The sequence below is a fragment of the Mastomys coucha genome, unplaced genomic scaffold (genome assembly GCF_008632895.1).
Source record: "Mastomys coucha isolate ucsf_1 unplaced genomic scaffold, UCSF_Mcou_1 pScaffold3, whole genome shotgun sequence".
Classification (NCBI taxonomy): Eukaryota; Metazoa; Chordata; class Mammalia; order Rodentia; family Muridae; genus Mastomys; species Mastomys coucha.
In genome coordinates this window covers 44598578-44620012 of record NW_022196909.1, presented here as the reverse complement: position 1 = coordinate 44620012, position 21435 = coordinate 44598578, and the positions used below count along the sequence as shown (strand labels likewise).

Genomic DNA, 21435 nt, shown 5'->3' with positions numbered 1-21435 from the left:
CACTCCCCACACACACACACTCCCCCCCCACACTCCCTTTATGGGTCTCCTGTGAGAGAACCAGATGAATCTCGTTAGTCCCACATCCAGGATGCACACACACACACACACACACACACTCCCTTTATGGGTCTTGTGTGAGAGAACCAGATGAATCTCGTTAGTCCCACGTCCAGGATGCACACACACACACACACACACACACACACACACACACTCCCTTTATGGGTCTTGTGTGAGAGAACGAGATGAATCTTGAGACCTTTTAGGATGCGTGTTCTCCATGTTCTCCTGAGCCTGCGTGTCAGGTGCATTGGTTCCTTCTCTACGGCTACGATAAAGCACCATGACCAGTGGTATTGGTTCCTTCTCTGTGGCTATGATAAAGCACCATGACCAGTGGCATGAAAGAAAGCATCTAACTGGGTTTCCAGTTCCAGAGGGTCGGGGTTTATGCTGGCGGAGCAAGGCATTGTGGGAGGCAGGTGGAACAGCAGCTGAGATCTCACACACCAGGCCACACACAGGAAGCAGAGAGCACACCGGGAGTGGTGTGAGTCTTTTGAAACCTCAAAGCCCACCTCCAGGGACACACCTCTTCCTACAAGACCACACCTCCAAGTCCCTCCCAAACAGTTGAATCCAAGTGAGGACCAAGCATTCGAACATATGAGCCTTTGGGGGCCACTCTCATTCAAGCCACCATACCTAACAATGTCTTTGACTAAATCCAGCTCATAGCTCCTAACTGTATTTTCATAAGCCTTACGCTGTAACAATTTCTCTCATTTCTATAGAGTTTTTCCCCTTTTAGAGACAAGATAGCTCTAAAAGTGAAAACTACAAATTAATATTTCTGATATTCAAGGCTTTGTCTCTTTTTCTTCAAAAATATATATATATTTATGTGTATATTGTATGTATGTCTTAGTCAGGGTTTGTATTCCTGCACAAACCATCATGACCAAGAAGCAAGTTGGGGAGGAAAGGGTTTATTTACCTTACACTCCCACATGGATGTTCATCACCAAAGGAAATCAGGACTGGAACTCACACAGGGCAGGAACTTAAAGGCCGGAGCTGATACATAGGCCATGCTTACTGGCTGGCTGGATTTCCCTGGCTTGCTCAGCTTGCTTAGCTTGCTTTTTTTTTAAAAAAAAAAATACTATTTATTTATTATTTATACGAGTACACCATAGCTGTCTTCGGACACACCAGAAGGGTGCATCAGATCCCATGACAGATGGTTGCGAGCTACCATGTGGTTGCTGGGAATTGAACTCAGGACCTCTGGAAGAGCAATCAATGCTCTTAACCACTGAGCCATCTCTCTCCAGTTCAGCTTGCTTTCTTATAGAACCCAAGACTACCAGCCCGGAGATGGCACCACCCACAATGGTCTAGGTCCTCCCCCTTTGATCACTAATTGAGAAAATGCCTTACAGCTGGATCTCATGGAGGCATTTCCTCAAGGGAGGCTCCATTCTCTGTGATAACTCCAGCTTATGTCAAGTTGGCACACAAAACCAGCCAATACAATGCACATGTACATATTTCTGCATACATACATATGCATGCACAGGTATGTGCAGAGATATACACACAAGTGTATGGAGACCAGAATTTGACATCAAATGTCATACTCTGTCACTCTTTTTTTTGAGACAGGGTCTCTCAATGCCCCTGGAGCTGATGCAGTTATATTGGGGGGGGAGGTGGACAACAGGCCCCTGGGATCTCCCTGTCTTTGTCACCCAGTGCTAGGATTATAGGCACAGGTCACCACACTTGGCTTTAATGTGGATGTTTAGGGCCTCATGCTTGGCATAGAAATCACTTCATTGATGGAGTCAGCTCCCCACCCCTATTTTCCTTCTTAATATCTGTACACTGTTTCAACGATGCAAGCTTTCTGTTACACACCAAAATCTAGCAAAGGTCTGGGCCATTGGCCATGTGTGATGGTGACATTTTAAGTCAGTCAAGTGAAGGGGCAATGGAATAGAAGTAAACTCAAATAAACAGAGATCTGAACCTAACCATGAAGGAGCCATGTCTTAGTCAGGGTTTTACTGCTGTGAACAGACACCATGACCAAGGCAACTCTCATAAGGACAACATTTAATTGGGGCTGGCTTACAGGTTCAGAGGTTCAGTCCATTATCATCAAGGCAGGAACATGGTAGCATCCAGGCAGGCATGGTGCAGGAGGAGCTGAGAGTTCTACATCTTCATCTGAAGGCTGCATGGATGAGGGTCTTAAGCCCACACCCACAGTGACAGACTCCAACAAGGCCACACCTCCTAATAGTGCCATTATGCAGAAACCATAGGATTTGATTCCCCTAAGGAGAATTGGAAGATGAAATATGCTTTGATTGTTTCCTGCTTTAATCATTTAAAGGTATTAGGTTTCCATACATATGTCAACTAATACCACTCAGGAAAAAAAATTTTTTTTTATGTTGATTCCTATTCCTAACTCCAGACCATCAAACCAAATGATATTGCCACGGTCAGGAAGCTTGCTAAACCACCACATCTCATCATGAGAATCATGGACTGCGTCTTGCTGCTGTTCCAAAAGAAAATTGACCCTGTCACCATGGACCCAGAAAAGCCCTGCTGCAAGCCGTCGTGGGGAGAGTCGTTAAAGGTAAGAAAAAAAAAAACTAAGTCTGGCGAGGTACATCAGGTATTTTAGAACAAGAAGAATCAGCCAGACTATCTGTTGGGTGGCTACAACTACCACGTATTCAAGAGTTCACACTGTATACAAGTTCCCCTCCCCCATCACTGCCACACAGTCCCCAATATAATAAATTTATAAAAAGGAAAGGTTTATCTTGGGTCATCGTTTTGTTTTGGGGCCTCGGTTGATTGGTAGCAGGCAGGCAGGCATGGTGCTGGAGCAGCAGCCGAGAGCTCACATCTTGAGACACGGCCAAGAAGTAGAGACTAATTGGGAATGATGTCCACTTCTGAAACCTCCGAGCCCACCCCCAGTGACACACTTCTTCCAACAAGGCCACACCTCCTAATCCTTCCCAAAAAGTTCCACCAACTTGGGACCAAGTGTTCAAATGTAGGAACCTATAGGGGCCATTTTGATTCAAACTTCCAGGGTTAATAAGCCCAGATCAGTGCAAAAGGCAGGGTTTCCCTTCTCCCAGACCTGAGAGACTGCCATGCTGTCTTCCAGCTGATGAGCGCCACAGGGTTCCTGTTTAGCCTGCAGCAGTTCCCCAAGGACACAATCAACGAAGAGACCGTCGAGTTACTGCAGCCGTATTTTAACATGGACGATTACACTTTTGAAAGTGCCAAAAAAGTCTGTGGCAACGTGGCTGGGCTGCTGTCCTGGACACTTGCCATGGCGATATTTTATGGCATCAACAGAGAAGTGTTGCCCCTGAAGGTGAGTGTCCCTCCTCCCCAGAAATCCGAGCTTGGTGAAATGGATCACAAGAATTAGTGTCAGCCTGGTCTTCAAGTGGGACTCCTTAACAGTGGGCACAGGGGCTGCCTCTGAGTCTGTTGCCTGACTTTGGGTCCCTTTCCCGCTACTGGAATGCTTAGCCTCAAAAAAGGAGACACGCACCTAATCTTACTGCAATTTGATATGCCAAGACAGGTTGATAAATACCCACGGGAGGGAGGCCTCCCCTTTTCTGAAGAGAAAAGGAGGAGGGGGGAGGGGAGGGAAGGTTGGGGAGGACTGGGAGGAGAGGAAAGAGGGGAAACTACAGTCTGGGATGTGAAGTAAATAAATTAATTAACTAAAAAATAATAAATATATGCCCCATGTGGTGGGAGAGAATAAAGACTATACCTACTCTTAAAAAAAAAAAAAAGAATTACTATTAGCAGACAGACTATAATTTTGAGTGACATGGGCAAATGCTTCTATAACTACGATTTAATTTTAATGTATATTAATTTATTTTTGTAATGTTTTGCAATGTTAGTCATGGTTGGCCTGGAACTAACTGGAACTAACTCTGTAGACCGCGTTAGCCTGGTGCTCACAGGGATCTGCCTTGCTTCCTACCTGGATTCATCCCACAGGAGCTACAGCCATACACCCACTCAAACTCAACCCCTCCACCCCAACGGAGCTGAAAGCGCCATGCAAACACACCACTGACCTTCTTCGAGAGAAGCCTTTTAAGCTGCCTCTTTAAGCTCCGCGTAGATAATTCTGAGTGAAACAGAAAATGAAGTTTTGATAGAGGGAAATGATAGGGAAGCAGCAAATACAGCCCCAAATGGAAAGATATCCAAACAAAAACTTTACTAGAAATTTAGATTCAGAGATAAAGGCTCATGCCCCTAATCCCAGCTCCTGGGAGGCAGGGGCAGGTGGATCGCTGGGACTTTGAGGCTAGCCTGGCCTACAGAGTGAGAACCCGCCTAAATAAATATGCAAACAAGTACTCAAGAAAGAAAGTGAGACATTTATTAAAGAACGTCTACTTCAGAGAGCTCTGGTGGCATAACAGTGACTAATTATTTTAAACTGACTTGAAGCAGATAGTTACCATGTAGAATTAAGAAAAGAAGGAAAGGAAAAAAAAAAGACTGTTACCGTAGCTTCATTTCAAAAGGCATCTTCAACCAGATTGCTGGCATGTCCAGTAGCATTTATCACCATATCATTTTTAAGAATTAGAAGCCAGCAAGAGGAGCCGGGAGGTGGTGGCGCACACCTTTAATCCTAGCACTTGGGAGGCAGACACAGGTGGATTTCTGAGTTCAAGGCCAGCCTGGTCTACAGAGTGAGTTCCAGGACAGCCAGGGCTACACAGAGAAACTCTGTCTCAAAAAAGCAAAACAAACAAACAAACAAACAAAAAACCCCTAAAACAAAAAAAGCCAGCAAGAGGAAGAATATGTATAAATGAAGGGAAATGTTAGTAAGTTAAGACACATTCAGATCAAAACATCACCAAGTCATAGCGCCAGCTGGAAAAGCATTCTGAGGGACTGGAGAGATGGCTCAGTAGTTAAGAGTACTGGCTGCTCTTGCAGAGGACCTGGGTTCAATTCTCAGCACCCACATGGTGGGTTGGAACCTCAGTTCCAAGGGATCGGATGCCCTCTTCTCAGACATGCATGCTGGCAAAACACCCAAGCACATAAAATGATTTTTTTTTTAATTTAAAAAACATCGATGTGCAGCGATGATTAGAGTCTATCAATTAAAAAATTAAAAATGACACTTAGTACCTTTCTTAAAATGAGAAACTAGCCTTCATTTCCATGTTTCTCACATTAAAAATATGGATCAGCTTGTGAATTTGTGTCATCCTTGCCCAGGGGCCGTGGCAATCTTTGTATCATCGCAGCTTTAGTACACGAGCTGCCAAAGCAAGCACCATTCAGTACCTTCTTAACACAGCACTTACGTCTAAAAAATAATCAAAGTTTGTTTTTTATTCTTTCTTTGCATTGTTGCATTTTCTGTGTTTTCCATAGTGACCATTAATTATTAAAAGGGGGAAAAATTAATAAAATATCCCCAAGGCAGCCTGCCTCCCCAGTTACAAACACCGAAACAGATGATCCCCAGAAGGAGCACCCGCTGTAAAAATTCTGTGATTTATGCGATAATTTACGAACTAAGATCATGAAAGTTTCATGGGGCTTGCGTGACTCCAAGTGAACCATTTGCCCTTCTTTCTAAGGCAAACCTGGCGAAGCAGGAAGGCCGCTTGGCTGTGGCCAATGCGGAATTAGGGAAGGCCCAGGCGCTGCTGGATGAGAAGCAGGCTGAGCTGGATAAAGTGCAGGCCAAGTTTGACGCCGCGATGAACGAGAAAATGGTAAGACTGGAGGAGAGATGGACAGGTGCTCTGTGGGCAGCGGCTCTGAGGTTAAATGAAATGCAGCTTAAAGACTTATACCTAGAAACACGGGCATGCTTGACATATAGACATGACATGATGTTTAAATCAGGGCAGATGCTTACCTCTTCAAGTATTTTTGTTCCTCAGATAGCATGGGTTCCCTCTCATAGGTGGAACCTATCGGTGTGTCTTTAGCCACCCAGTCATATCCATCTAGATCTATCTCTGCTTTCCATCCATTCATATCTATTATCTATCCATCCATCTATTCATCTATCTATTCATCCATCTATTCATCTATCTATCTATTTATCTATCTATCTATCTATCTATCTATTATCAATCTGTAGCTATTTGTCTATTCATCCATGTAGATATACATCTATATCTCTCTGTATATCTACTTATTATCCAGTTATATATATGTATGAATGTATGGTATGGTATCTCTCTATGTGTCTTTCATCTATGTATATATCATCTATGTATGTATCATCTATGTATCTATGTATCTATGTATCATCTATGTATCTATATATTGTCTATGTATCTGTATCACCTATGTATCTATCATCTGTAAATCTATGTCTCTATTATCTATATATCTATGTATCTATCATCTATGTATCTATGTATCTGTGTACTTATCATCTGTCTATCCACCTATATATATATATACATCTATATCTATCTGTATTCTATTTATTATCCATTTATATGTATATGTGAATGTATGTATCTATGTATCATCTATGTATCTATCATCTATGTACCTATGATCTATGTATCTATGTAACTATCAATCATTTATCTATCATCCATATACATATACATCTATACCTATCTGTATATTTATTTATTCATTCATCCATCCATTTATATGTATGCATGTATGCATCTATCTATATATCATCTATCTATCATCATAATCATTATCATCTATTTATAAATGATATAAAAGCAGAAGGAAAACATGGGGTTAAGGGAGAAACAACTATCAAAATGGATGACAACATGGATATGAGCAAAGCACAATTTTATGCACATATGAAATGTCATAATGAAACCCATTATTTTGTATACTGACTAACAGTTAAAGGAATAGCATCATTTTTACTAGTATTGTTTTTCTTTGGAAAAGAGTTACTTTAACTTATATAAATCTTGGGATCTCTCTCATAAAAATTCCTTGAATTTTAGCCTCATTTAATTTTTCTGTAATTATTCATCTTGGGGACAGAGTTCTACGCACCCCACTTTTTCTCCACTCAGCCTAGCCGAAGATGACCTCGAACCCCTGATCCTTCTGAGTCTCCACCTATGGGGCGCTGAGATTACAAGTACGCACTACCATGCCTGGCTTTTAAGTGTTGCTGCGGACCAGACCCTAGGCTTCATGTGTGCTAGGCAAGCACTCTCCAACTGAGCGTCATCCCTAGCCCTTCTTACATATGTCTTTGAAATTGTGTGAGGTTAAAAACCAAAAACCAAAAAAAAAAAAAAAAAAAACGAAAGCGAGCCAATCACCATATAATGAGTGGATGGTCAAAATGTAACTGATGTGTTCATTTGTCACTGGGTTATTCTTCCAGCCGCCTTTATTTTTGCAAGCTGAGAAATCCCTCCGTGTAGCTTGAGGTGTGAATGCAACACATCCCTGCTCAAGAGCTTTGAGATGTTGTCTGAAAGGTTTCTCATTTCTGAATGCAGGACCTGCTCAACGATGCCGACATGTGCCGGAAGAAGATGCAGGCAGCCTCCACACTCATTGATGGGCTGAGTGGGGAGAAAGTCCGGTGGACCCAGCAAAGTAAAGAGTTCAAGGCCCAGATTAACAGGTAGGTAGTCTCTGTGGGCTCCCTTCTTAGCCACCCGCTCCCATGCCACCTCTCTGTGACATTGAGACCACATCCACGTGTCTCTGAATCCCCCAACAGAATTTCGATGAAGTGCTGCTGGACACATTTCTTGTGTGTGGGGGGGGTGGGGGGAAGACACACATCTGGCAATGTTGCAGTTCGCCATTCACCGGGACTGCCTGACCCTTGTCTGATTCCCTGGGCTTTATCCTCAGGGATTCTGATAATGTGCATTAGGCAGGAGAGAGGCCTTCGCCAGTGAAGGCCCTGCCTTGCAAAGCTGTAGAAAGGCAAATGTGGTGGTGCCCATCTGGAATCCCAGAACTAGGAGGGTCAAGAGACAAGTAGATCCCTGGGGCCTCTCTGTTCAGCTAGTGAGCTCTAAGCTAGAGAGAAACCCTGTCTCAAAAGACAAGGTGGGGTGACAACCGAGGAATGACAACTGGCATTGACCCTGGCCTGTGTACAGGAGCATGGGCGCCTGGGTGTTTGCGCATGCGCGCGTGCACACACACACACACACACACACCCACACACACACACACAGGTTCCTGCACTCATGAGTATGCAGACATATACACAAAACATACACAAAGTGTTTGCCTAAGACAGGTTGCGAACAGGGAGTGCAATCCACGCTTCAGGAAGGAGCCTGTTTGTGTGTCTCTGACCCACCTGAGCATGACCCCATCTGCCCACCCCTTTTGCACTTAGGGCTCTTTTTTGCAGTCTTTCAATGTCAGGGGCAAAGAGAGATGATACCCTGTGGCAAAGAGAGCCTGCCCTATGGCTTCTCCAGGAGAAGGCATCTGCATTTTTTTCTTCTTCACAGACTCGTGGGTGATGTTCTGCTATGCACGGGCTTTCTCTCCTACCTCGGCCCCTTCAATCAGATATTCCGGAACTATTTGCTTAAAGACCAGTGGGAGTTGGAGCTGAAAGCGCGGAAAATCCCTTTCACGGAAAACCTGAATCTTATTGCGATGTTGGTGGACCCTCCAACAGTAAGTTTGATTTCTTCCTGGCAGTATCAGAATCTCAGCCTTATTTAAGTTCTCACCATAAACAAGAAGCCAAAGAAGGTCTGTTTTAATTGTTTGTAGTTGAAAACTTTATTTCCATTACTTAAGACAGCTTTAATGGCTTTCTGTGATTTAAAATGTTAATTCTGGCCAGGCGGTGGTGGCACACGCCTTTAATCCCAGCACTTGGGAGGGAGAGGCAGGCGGATTTCTGAGTTTGAGGCCAGCCTGGTATACAGAGCGAGTTCTAGGACAGCCAGGGCTGTACAGAGAAACTCTGTCTCCAAAAAAACCAACCAACCAAACAAACAAACAAACATGTTAATTCTGTTTTCCTTCAAAGGTTTGAGGAAAAGGCAAGCATGGCCTACATATTATAGTATGTTATATATGTTAATATAATATATATTAGGCATCATATATGTTATATATATGAGGTATTTATGTATGTAAATATATATAGGGGGTTATATATGTTATATATATTAGATATTACAGTGTATTAGTTTCTTTTCTTACTGCTGTGACAAAATAATCTAAGGAAAAAAGGACTTGTTTTGGCCCACAGTTTGAGGGTAAAGTCCTTCACGGCAGGGGAAGCCATGTGGTGGCTGGTGACATTGCATCCGTAGTCAGGAAGCAGAGAGAGGAAGAGGATGCCAGCGCAGAGCTCACTTTCTCCTTTATAATCATTGGGGGGCCCCAGGTCATTGGATAGACAGCACCACTCGAATCCTGAGTAGGTCTCCCCTCCCCTGTGGAATCTCTCAGAGGCCTTCACAGGCAGCCCAGAAGAAGCATGTCTCCCAGGTAACTACAAACCCAGTCACACTGATCCTCAAGATTAGCCACCCGGAACAGTGATGCCCTAACATGCTTGGGCACCGATGGCCAGCAGGCAAGCCTGACTTGCCGGGATTTTGATACCAATGTCAGTTTTTAACACAGTTTGCTAAGCTCCTGTGGCCACAAGTACTTTCCAAGCAGTTTGTATTCAAACTGCTGTGAATTCCCGTGTTGCAGTTAGATGGCACAGTTGCTGCCGTTGCTGCCGTCCTTGAGGGAGGCAAGGCTGTGGATTCCCCATGCTTTGTGTTTAAAGGTTAAAAAGTAGCCTATGGTTGATACAATGTTACAGGGGGTGGAATACACGTAGGAGATACAGTGGGTCCCAAGGTGGGTCCAGACAGCCCTCAGCCATCCGGGGCTTTGGAGGTGCTAAGGGGGTGATCTAGCAAAGGTGGATTCTGGTTGCTCCATGGGATCTCAGAGATTTCATTGACCATGATTCAGTCCCATTTACATTTGGAGAAGGAAATCATCATTTTTACCACTGATGAACTCCTACTGTGTATCTCAGCCAAGGTCTCCCCGGCTGTGCAATTATCTTTGCAGAAAAGCCCTGTAGGCAGAACCAGAGGGCGGGAAGAGGGGGAGCACTGGGGGATGAGGATGCCGTCTTCTCTGACACTGGCTTCCTCTCACAACCTCTTCTGGAAGTATACACACACACATATACATATGAATATGTGTGCCTGTGTGTGTGTATATATATATGTATATATATATATATACACATTCACAACCTCTTCTGTAAGTATATATGTATATGTATATATGTATATTATGTATGTGTGTGTATACACGTTCACAACTTCTTCTGTAAGTATATACGTGTGTGTGTGTATATATATACGTTCAAAACCTCTTCTGTAAATATATACATATATATGCATATATATGTATATGTGCTTTCACCACCTCTTCTGTAAGTATATACACATATATGTATGTGTGTGTGTATACATTCACAATCTCTTCTGTAAGTATATACACATACATGTATATGTATATATGTGTATATTATGTATGTGTGTGTATACACGTTCACAACCTCTTCTGTAAGTATATACGTGTGTGTATATATATATATGTTTATAACCTCTTCTGTAAATATATATATATATGCACATATATATGTATATGTGCTTTCACCACCTCTTCTGTAAGTATATACACATATATGTATGTGTGTGTGTATATATATTCACAATCACTTCTGTAAGTGTATACATTTACATATACATATATACATATATATATACACACACACATATATATACATATATGTATATGTATACATATATATATACATATATATATATATATATATATATATATATATATATATATATATATCAGCCTAAGAGGACAAACTCAGATTTATCCATTCGATCTATAGTAAGGACACAGTTTCTGTCCTTAGCACCCACATCAGGTGGCTATCAGCCCTGTACCTCCAGGTCTGTGGGAAATAACTCTCTCTTCTGGTTTCTGCAAGCAGTACCCTCATGTGTACAAAACTATCCACCCAGACGTACATGGACAAATAAAAGAAATATACATGCTAAATATCTAAACTTGCTTTCTAATTCTGAACTTAATTAACATCACTTGGCTCATATTTGCAGGTTGGTTTGGCTTCCCCCCCAAGATACCCCAAGTGGAAACACGTGTTTAAATGATTTCCATTTAACGTTATAAGCTCTCTATAACCAACCATCACATTCCCGTTCTTTGAGCGGGCATCCCCTCATTTCCTCCTCCTCAGATCGGCGAGTGGGGCCTGCAGGGACTCCCTGGAGATGACTTGTCAATTCAGAATGGCATCATTGTGACAAAGGCCACCAGATACCCTCTGCTCATTGATCCCCAGACTCAGGGGAAAACGTGGATCAAATCGAAGGAAAAGGAAAATGACTTGCAGGTATGTCTGACTTGGTGTGCGCGCATATAAGTCAGAATGCGCTCTCAAAGTCTCAGTAAAATCCGCCGCCCATGAAGCTACCTATACTCTTTGGCTTGCTGTCCCTGTAACAAATACTCGTGTTGCTGGAATTTCCAACTCTATTAAGCCTGTATAAAAGATAAACAATCCAGATATGGTAATTATAAGCCATATGCCTCGACTGGGCAGATTTAATACTACACTAACATACTCCCTAGCTGTAAGACCCCTTGTTACTTGTGGTCTCTCCCAGCCATGAGGTTCTGGTCCATCGTGGCTTCCTCTTCCTCTTCCTCCATCTCCTCTCCCTCCCTCTACCTGCCATCCCCTCTTGAGCCTCCAGTCCCACCTTTCCCTTCCACTACCCAATCACAGGCTGTAGCCCTTCACTGACCAGCTAAAATGGGGAGAGGGTTGTCATGGCATCACCTGAGTAACGTGGTGATTGATGGTCTGCTGGTCAGAGGCAGCCCTTCCTGAGGCAGCAGTATTTAGCATCGAAATACAAGCAGGCCAACCCACTACCTCCTTGAGATAAGCCAGTTTATAAAGACACAGGGTTTATTGTGACTGACAGTTTGCAAGAGTTCGGTCCATGACTGGTTGGTTGAGTTGCTTCGGGCTGAGGCAGCACACGATAGCGGTGGTATGTGGACATACTGTTTGCCGTGGCCAGAATGTAGAAGAAAATGAAGGGCCATGGTGCTTCTGTCGCTTTTAAAGGTATAGCCTGGACATACGCTCATCCCTCTAGCCTCTTAGTGTCCCCTGTATCTTCCAGTAGCTCCAGGTAAGTCTTTAGCTGGCAGCCCTTTGGGAACATTCCAGACGTAAACTGTCACATCACTCTTCTAGCCGGCATTTGCTCGTTTGTACTCGTGCGCATCAGCAATTTGGGGCAACAGTTCTGATGACGTAACTCCCTTGTCTCCCTTCTGCTTATCTGTTCATTTCCTTTTAGGGTCTGGCTCTCTCAGATGCTACCCTGGCCTCCAACTTAGCATGCAGGCAAGGATGACTTTGAACTTCTAACCCTCTTTGCCCCCCCCCCCCTTTCCATGCCTGCTCTCACCGGCCCTGTCTTGTCTCTCTTCATCTCTCTGTCAGGACTACTGTGGCCAGCGACAAATGTGGCTTTTGTGCTGGACTAATGAAATAGCGTCCCCAAGGCAGGTTTCGGCCAGTCCCACCTAGGTCCTTGGCAGGGCACGATGCACCAATGTGCAGCATTGCTGTATTGCTTCATATGGTATTAATTTTAAATTGGGGTGACACGAGGCCCGGATTAGAACACTGCTGGCTCCTTCAGGGATGCTACCACTGGTGTTTGCAGGTCAGCGAGCAATGCAGACCATTCGGTGTTTCTGACATCCTGTTCCCAGATCCCTCATGCCCCACACATTTTAAAAACTTGTTATTATATTTACTTACAAGCGTATGCCATCGTGTGCATATGGAGGCCAGAAGAGGTATAAACAGTTCTTTCCCCTCCACTATGGAGGTTCCAGGGATGGAACTCAGGTCATCAGGCGTGACAGTAGCCTCTGATCTCCCTGGCCTCTTTCTCTCTCTCTTTTATTTTGAGATGGGGTCTAGCTTTTCATAAAATTGGTTATTGTCTTACTTAGGGTTTTACTGCTGTAAACAGACACCATGACCAAGACAACTCTCATAAGGACAACATTTAATTAGGGCTGGCTTACAGGTTCAGAGGTTCAGTTCATTATCATCAAGGTGGGAGCATGGCAGCATCCAGGCAGGCATGGTGCAGGAGGAGCTGAGAGTTCTACATCTTCATCTAACAGCTGCTAACAGAATACTGGCTTCCAGACAGCTAGCATGAGGGTCTTAAGCCCACACCCACAGTGACACACCCACTCCAACAAGGCCATACCTCCCAACAGTGCCACTCCCTAGGCCAAGCATATACGAACCATCATAGTTATATTATTTTTATGAATTAGAATTTGTGTTCCACCCTTCTGGTCTATCCACTTACATCTCACACAAAAGTCTTAATTAAGTATTTACCTTCAAAGCCTCCTCTATTCAGTGCATGCTTCATCAAGACTTCTCTGTGTCCCCAGCTTATACGACCCTCCCTCCCGAGGCCTGTCTGCGTTTTGTTTGTAGTTCTGTCCTGGACTCCGAGTCTGACTTGAATTACTGCTCTTTGCACATTTCTCTCTTTTATTTCTGAGCCATAAACTTCCTGCTAGTCAGGTTTATGGTTTTCTCCATGTTTATATTTCCTACACAACTCTTACATAGTGTAGGAATTCCAATATTTATGGAATTTAAATGAATCCATCAAAGTGTGCCATCACTGCTTGGGAAAGTCATATGACCATCTTGATAAATGTAGGTAGGGAGAGTACCTGGCAACATCCCATACACATTCCTGACAAAGCTCTGGCAAACTAAGATGACGGGGGATCACCTCTAACCCCATGAAGAGCTTTTATCAGAAGCCTATGACAGAGGTAATACTTAATACTGAATTATAGACAGATTTTCTTCTGCATTCTGGGAGGGACCTTTGGCTTCTCAGTATATCACTTATGATATTATTTTTATTGATTGATTTTTAAATTTTTATTTTATATATATATGTGTGTATTTATATTATATATATACACACACATATATATATATAATTCTTATTTAAACACACACATACACACACATCTTTTTGAGACAAAGTTTCTCTGTGAAACAGAGCCCTGACTGTTCTGGACTTACTTCGTAGACCAGGCTGGCTTTGAACTTATAGAGATCCATCTGCCTCTCACTCCTGAGCACTGGGATTAAATGTGTGTGACACCACACCCAGCTCTGACATTATTTTCTACAGGCTTATTTTAGCCTTGTTATGTGTATCTCTGTGTGTCTGCACGCGGCTATGTGCCCATGAGTTCAGTGCCTGTAAAGGCCAGAAGGCCATCAGATCTCCGGAGCTGGAGTCACAGGTCATTGTAAACTGCCCAGCGTGTGTGTGTGCTGGGAACCGAACTCAGGTCTTCTAGAAGATCAGCAAGATCTAACCACTGAACCACCCCCTGTCATTCTTAGGAGTATCTATTATTCCCTATTCATTTCAGAGGGCCCTGGAGAAGATAGATTGCAGCGCCTTACTGTCTGTGAGTGATTTTAGTAAGACGATTCCATAACAACTCCCATCTGCCGGGAGCTCTGGTGTTCCGTCTAAGAGGCACCTCTTCTCTTCTTCTGGGTCACAGACACTGCATCCTTGCTTCAGCAATCAGGACTCTCCAAGTTTTAAGAATTAATTTTTGCTTATTGCTATTATTATTATTATTATTATTAATATTAATTCTTAGGACCTCTGCTCTCTCCCGTCGGCCCCACTTGCTCTGGCCCAAAGATTTATTTGTTATTATACATAAGTACATTGTTGCTGTCTTAAGATGAGCTAGAAGAGGGCATCAGGTCTCATTATGGGTGGTTGTTGGGATTTGAACTAAGGACCTTCGGAAGAGCAGTCAGTGCTCTTACTCACTTAGCCATCTCGCCAGTCCTTATTTTATTTTTCACACAGCCCTTTCACGTCCCAGTCAGCCCTGCCACAGGTGTCTTGCTTTCCACTTAGCACCTGGGGCGCCGTTGGGGACGGTTTTAGACTAAGGAGCTCTCTATCTTCAGGTGACATCTCTGAACCACAAGTATTTCCGCACACACCTGGAGGACAGCCTCTCGTTGGGTCGCCCCCTTCTCATCGAGGACATTCGAGAGGAGCTGGACCCGGCTCTGGATAATGTGCTGGAGAAGAACTTCATCAAATCGGGCACTGCTTTCAAGGTGAGGGGTTTGTAACAGAGGACAAGGGTGGCATCTGCTTGGCATTGGCACAGTGGTGGAGCCGCCTTTTTGGGGGTGGTGATGTTTCGTACACTGGAAACCAGCATTCCCAGGCAACACTCACTGTTTTTCCCCTAGGTGGCTGCTTCTACACACCCAAAGCTTGTTTTACGCCCGTCTGCTTCCAAAGCAGTAGCTATTAGCTTTTTTCTTTCTTTTTATTTTTTAAGATTTATTTATTTTATTCATGTGAGTACAGATTTATTTTATATATATGAGTACACTTATAGCTGTCTTCAGACACCCCAGAAGAGGGCATTGGATCCCATGACAGATGGTTGTGAGCCACCATGTGGTTGCTGGGAATTGAACTCAGGACCTCTGGGAGAGCAGTCAGTGCTCTTAACCGCGGACACATCTCTCCAGCCCATAGCTTTTCTTTTTAAAACACATTCATTTTACTTACATGTATGTTTGCGTGGGGGTTATGTGCATGTGTGTGCAGGTACTCTCAGAGGGTAGCAGAGGGCATTGATCCCCCGAGTTGGAATTAAAGGTGGTGGTGAGCAGCCTACATGTGGGTGCTGGGAACTGAACTTGGGTCCACTGCAAGAATGGCATTGCCCTTAATCATTGAGCCTTCCCTCCAACTCCAACTTTGCTTTGCTTTAAGCGGATTTATTCTTAATTGGAAAATAACAATCACATGATAGAATGTATTGTATGTGACTAAGTTGCTTAACGAGTTCTTGAAAACTTACCTTTTAGTGGATACTTACAAATGAAACATATTGATGAATGCTATGCAGTTTGGACTTTTCTGATTTGTTTTAATGCTATATAAAACAACCCCCAGAAGAGCAGTATCCTTGTAAGAGCCTTCAGTTGGTCGAAATGAGACAGACAGGAAACAGGTTTCTTACGTTAATAACAATGTAATAGTGTTACACAGAAATTGTGTGCGTGTATGAGTGTGTGCATATAATCTTAGCTGTATGTTACAAAAGTGGCTTTGCAAGCCAAATACACATTCAAATTCAAGAAAACCTGGATCTTCTCACTGAAGAAAATAGCATTTTAAAGATAATTTTTCTTTTTCTTTATTAAAGATTTATCATTATATGTAAGTACACTGTAGCTGTCTTCAGACTCTCCAGAAGAGGGCATCAGATCTCATTACGGATGGTTGTGAGCCACCACGTGGTTGCTGGGATTTGAACTCAGGACCTTTGGCAGAGCAGTCAGTGCTCTTAACCACTGAGCCATCTCTCCAGCCGAAAATAGCATTTTAATAAGGCCTGGAGACATTGATTTGCCCACTTCTGTCTTTACTTTCAGTCTAAACTCATTGACTTTCTAGAAGGCACGGGATTCTATTCCCAATTGTTGATGATAACACAAATTGTTTTCAATATAAGTGTCTCCTTTTTTAATTGGCCTCATTCTCTACTTTGAAGGTTCATTGGTTTTATTTCTTGATAAATGGCAGCGTTTTAGCTTCGATTACTTCACTTCCAGTTTGTTAATTTCCTTACTCTTAGCGAATACATGAGGAATGAGGGTTTTCTCCTTAAACACAGATTTACTCAGAACGTTTTCTTTACCATGTGACTTTTAAAAAAAACATGTGTGTGTGTATATATATATATGTGTGTGTGTGTGTGTGTGTGTGTGTATATATACATGTATATGTGTTTGTTTTGTGTGTATGTATGAGTTTTATGTATGTGTGTATGTGTGTACGTGTGTGTATGCCTGTGTTTATGTGTATATGTATATGTGTGTGTTTGTATGTATGTATATGTTTGTGTAGTTTATGTGTGTGTTTTGTGTTTGTGTATGTTTGTGTGTATGTGTTTGTGTATGTATGTATGTGTGTGTATGTGTTTGTGTATGTATGTATGAGTGTATATGTGTTTGTGCATAGGTATGTGTGTTTTGTGTATATGTGTGTATATGTATATATGTGTGTATGTGTTTATGTGTATGTGTATGTTTGTGTGTGCATGTATGTATTTGTGTGTGTATGCCTGAGGTCACTCTCCATTAGCCTCCCACCCGAGTCCCTGAGGCAGATCTCTCAGGATTCTCCCAGTGACTAGCCCCCTGTGCAGCCTGCTCTGGGATCTCCTGTCCTTGCTTTCAGAGTCTGTAGTTATAATTACAGGTGGGTTTCCAGGCTCACCCAGAATCTTTCGCAGGGTCTGACCAAACTTCACTCATCATGCTTTCGTGACAAGCAATTTAGCGGCTGAAGTATCTCTGCAGCCCCGCAGCGTGAATTCTTTCATTTACCATTGTTTTAGTCTTTCAGTGGAACCTCGGGTGCCTACTTAAGCCTGGAGGAGTGAACTTAATTTAGTGGGGAAAAATGAATAAAATGAATTCAATGTCCCCAAGAATTCTTTGTTTCCCTATGAGATTACAAAGTTGAAATTTTGTTTGCCAGGAAAGAGAGCTAAGAATACAATCTTGGTGATTTCTGTGGCTTCACCCTCAATTTGGAATCAGCAGTAGGAGTACTTAGTTGTCAGGAGCAGCTAAGAGCCTGTGCTGCTCTCCCAGGAGACCTGGGATCCGTTCCCAGGATCCATCCGCATGGCAGCTCACAGCCGTCTGGGACTCCAGTACCAGGAGATCTAATCTCCTCTTCTGAGCTCTATGACGACCAGACGTACGTGCGGCAAACGCATACACAATGCAGGCAAAACACTCATACACACAAAATCAAAAAAAAAAAAGAAAATTCTGTTGACAAATAGAGACTATATATACTCACAGGGTATCATGTGGTGTTTTGGTATTCATGTATAGTGTATAATGTTGACCATAAAATAAATAAATAATCCCTTCCATGCCCATGCCCATCCTACCATAGACACCTGGAACATGATCATATAGGGATTAAAGTCTGTGGCCTTTGGCCAACCCTCTCCCCACCCCCACCCCTTTCCCCAACCAGCAGCAAATGACCTGTGTTGGAGTCTTGGATTCCAGGAGTCCCACGCTTTTAGATTCCATGTCTAAGTGTAGAAAATCACATATAGCGTCTGTCCTCCCAGGCCTGGCTTGCTTTGCACACCACATTTAACCAGCCAGGAGAGTTACAGGGCCCCCATCACCGAGGCCATTTAAAGCCCCTTGGGTTCTTGATCTCTGTTACAGGAAGGGCTCGATCCATTAGAGATGTAAGCCGTCTAAAAATGCTGTGGATCCCACCTGCTCTTTTTTTTTTTAGAAAGTAAAAACTCAAGTGGTTTTTTTTTTTTTTTTTTTTTTTTTTTTTTTTCAATATCCTACCAATAGTAGTATTTTAAAATCAGTGTTCTGTTTCCGGTAACTCTGTGGTCAGACATGTTGGAGGGGTGACTGTGCATTGCAGAAAAGAAGGATAATTCTAGAAACAACACAGTTCTTCATTATGTTATAATTTCTTCATCGGGGAGGGGGGCAGAGAAGAGAATTTATGGGAGTTATAAATGCTGAAATTTCGAAGTCGGGCCTAAGATGCATCCAGGTCTGCCTTTATCCCCTGTTGGTTTTGGAGCTGTCTTTTATCTGATTGGCTTTGGACAGCCGCTAAGAGCATCTTCAGGCAGAGGCAGCAATAAGTCTGAATCGCTCAAAATCAAACAGGCTTTGTTATTTAAGATCTCTAATACAGACAACTACCCGACTCTTCCTTCCCCATTCACCCTGATGTCACAGCCTTGACCCCTAGGACGCCCACTCCTGTCTCAAACCCCCAATGCCCTCCCCATCTTCTAAGCTGGCTATTTTTTTCTTTTAGGTTATGCAATGTAAAAATCTAGGTTAAAATTTCATTTTGCAATTTAATACCTATTTACATCCTTTCCTCTCCCTCTCCGTCCATGTTCCAACTCCTGGGTCCGCTCCCATGCTCTAAACCCCATGACTTCTTTTTCTTTAGTTATTCTTGTTACACACACACACACACACACACACACACACACACACACCGCCCACAGAGACCACTTAGTGTTGCTCATGTGTACATGTGCTTAGGGGCCGACCCCCTTGATATTGGATAAGCCTGTCGGGAGCTTTGTCTCGGGACAAGACTCATTCCCCCGCTTCTCAGCAGCCATGATTTGCCTGTAGCTTTTTTCCCTAGACATTTCTCCCATTTGTCTTGGATACATGAACTGGGGCCATCATGGTGTGGGTCTTGTTTGGGTGACGTTAAGCCATTCCTAACTGTTCCTCCGACCTTGTGTAGGTGAAAGTGGGTGATAAGGAATGTGACATCATGGACTCATTTAAACTTTACATCACCACAAAGTTACCCAACCCTGCCTTCACCCCCGAGATCAACGCCAAGACGTCTGTCATCGATTTCACCGTCACCATGAAGGGACTGGAGAACCAGTTACTCAGGAGGGTCATTCTCACAGAGAAACAGGTAATGACTCCCAAGGTAAAAGCTCTCTGTCACAAGTAGTGAGTTAAATCACAATGGACCAGGGGGCCAATGAGGTGGCTCAGCAGGCCAGGCACTCGTGACCAAGTCTGGAGACCTGAATCCCGTCCCTGGGGCCCCTGTGGAGGAAGGAGGGCTAACTCTTAGGTTATTGCACGGCCCCTCCAATAAACAAATAGAGGAAATGATTGTAAATAAATAAAATAGGTTAGGATGTTATAATAGCAAATTTGTGGAAGACATAGGCTGAAATCATACTTCCTCTTTTTAGCATAAGGAAATAATTCTTTCTCAGTGATAATTTCTGTTAGGAAATTATATGATTCAGTTATCCTCCATCCTCAGATACCACACATAAACACACACACACACACACACACACATTCACACACAGGCATTCGCACACACACTTTTACACAGATTTGCACTCATTTGCATACACACATTTGCATATATAATTTGCATACAGATTTGCATACTTTTGCATGCACACATTTGTGCACACACATTCACATACGCATTTGCACATATGCATTCATTTGTGTGCACACACATTTGTGCTCGCACATATACACAAACACACACACACACCACACTTCTGCCCTTATATCTTTGGGTGTATTGATTCAATACATTCCAATCCATAGTGCTGTGGATCGTCTGGAGACACCAGAGAAATTTAATAAAAATAACGATCCTAGAGAAAAAGGAAATTCCCCTGCACAGCCATTACCAACAGTTGGGATTTCAGATATTGCAGAGTAATAATATAATGCTATAGAGAACAATACTTCAAGTGGAATTTCCATTGGAGGACGCAAACCAGCCGGGTATAATGAGGGGCGTGGGTGAATCCAAGAACACCTCGGGCCTGCAAGATTTTAAGAGCTAGATATGAGACCAGAGTAACTTTTAGGAGGTTCAGAGAACTCAATTTTATGCACAACATATATTTGCATACATTAACTGTATTTGCATAAAGCGCAACCAAGTTTACACTTAATCCTGATGTAACTCATTTTAGTATTCAAGGGTGAGGGCAAGGTGAGGGGGAGTGAGAGCGGAGAGGTATACAGTGGGGGAGGAGAGGTGAGGAAAAGATTGTCTAGATGGCCTCCGAGTGAGGAGAGGTGAGAAAAAGATTGTCTAGATGGCCTCCGAGTGAGGAGAGGTGAGAAAAAGATTGTCTAGATGGCCTCCGAGTGAGGAGAGGTATTCCCGAAGGCAAAGAGGCACGGTACCAACTCTCCTTCATGAGCGAGCTAGCAAGGTCATCCTTTCTGCTCACCAGAAGTGGCTCTTCCCAAGGCACTGACCATCATCTTCCCCCCAGTTTTCTGCCTCCAGCCCCTCTCAGGTCCACATGGAGTCCGTTGTTGAAAACAAGTCCTCTTGCAGTCGAATAAGCGCGCTGGTGGTCTATTTTGAATAGTTTCTCATGGTTGTAGCTCTCCCCCGAGGCTGTACTACCCAAAGGTCTGTCCGGCGCCCCCACATCTGTCTTTTTAACTTCCCTTCCTCTTTAAAACGCACCCTAGCATGCTTTGCTCATACCAGGCTTGCTGGAATGCACTCAAGACGAGCCACAAAGGTAGGCAGGCTGTCCCCTCCTGCCGGCCCTGCTACAGAACCTCCAGAGGCCAGAGAGACGGGG

General features: G+C 43.4%; 1 protein-coding gene and 1 non-coding gene across 6 annotated transcripts in view; one reads left to right on the top strand and one right to left on the bottom strand.

The window, feature by feature from the left end:
- The window catches only part of Dnah8 (dynein axonemal heavy chain 8), a 253949-nt gene that overhangs the window by 150270 nt on the left and 82244 nt on the right, over positions 1-21435 (top strand). For all 5 annotated transcript variants that reach the window (XM_031346761.1, XM_031346760.1, XM_031346759.1 and 2 more), the window contains 8 exons: positions 2492-2659; positions 3206-3421; positions 5691-5828; positions 7563-7690; positions 8544-8715; positions 11345-11500; positions 15185-15340; positions 19581-19763. In XM_031346761.1, the coding sequence (XP_031202621.1) occupies positions 2492-2659; positions 3206-3421; positions 5691-5828; positions 7563-7690; positions 8544-8715; positions 11345-11500; positions 15185-15340; positions 19581-19763 (1317 nt within the window). The remainder of the gene's footprint in view (positions 1-2491; positions 2660-3205; positions 3422-5690; positions 5829-7562; positions 7691-8543; positions 8716-11344; positions 11501-15184; positions 15341-19580; positions 19764-21435) is intronic.
- LOC116075550 lies at positions 5280-5381 on the bottom strand. Its single transcript, XR_004112594.1, has one exon. It is a non-coding gene; the product is annotated as a U6 spliceosomal RNA (small nuclear RNA).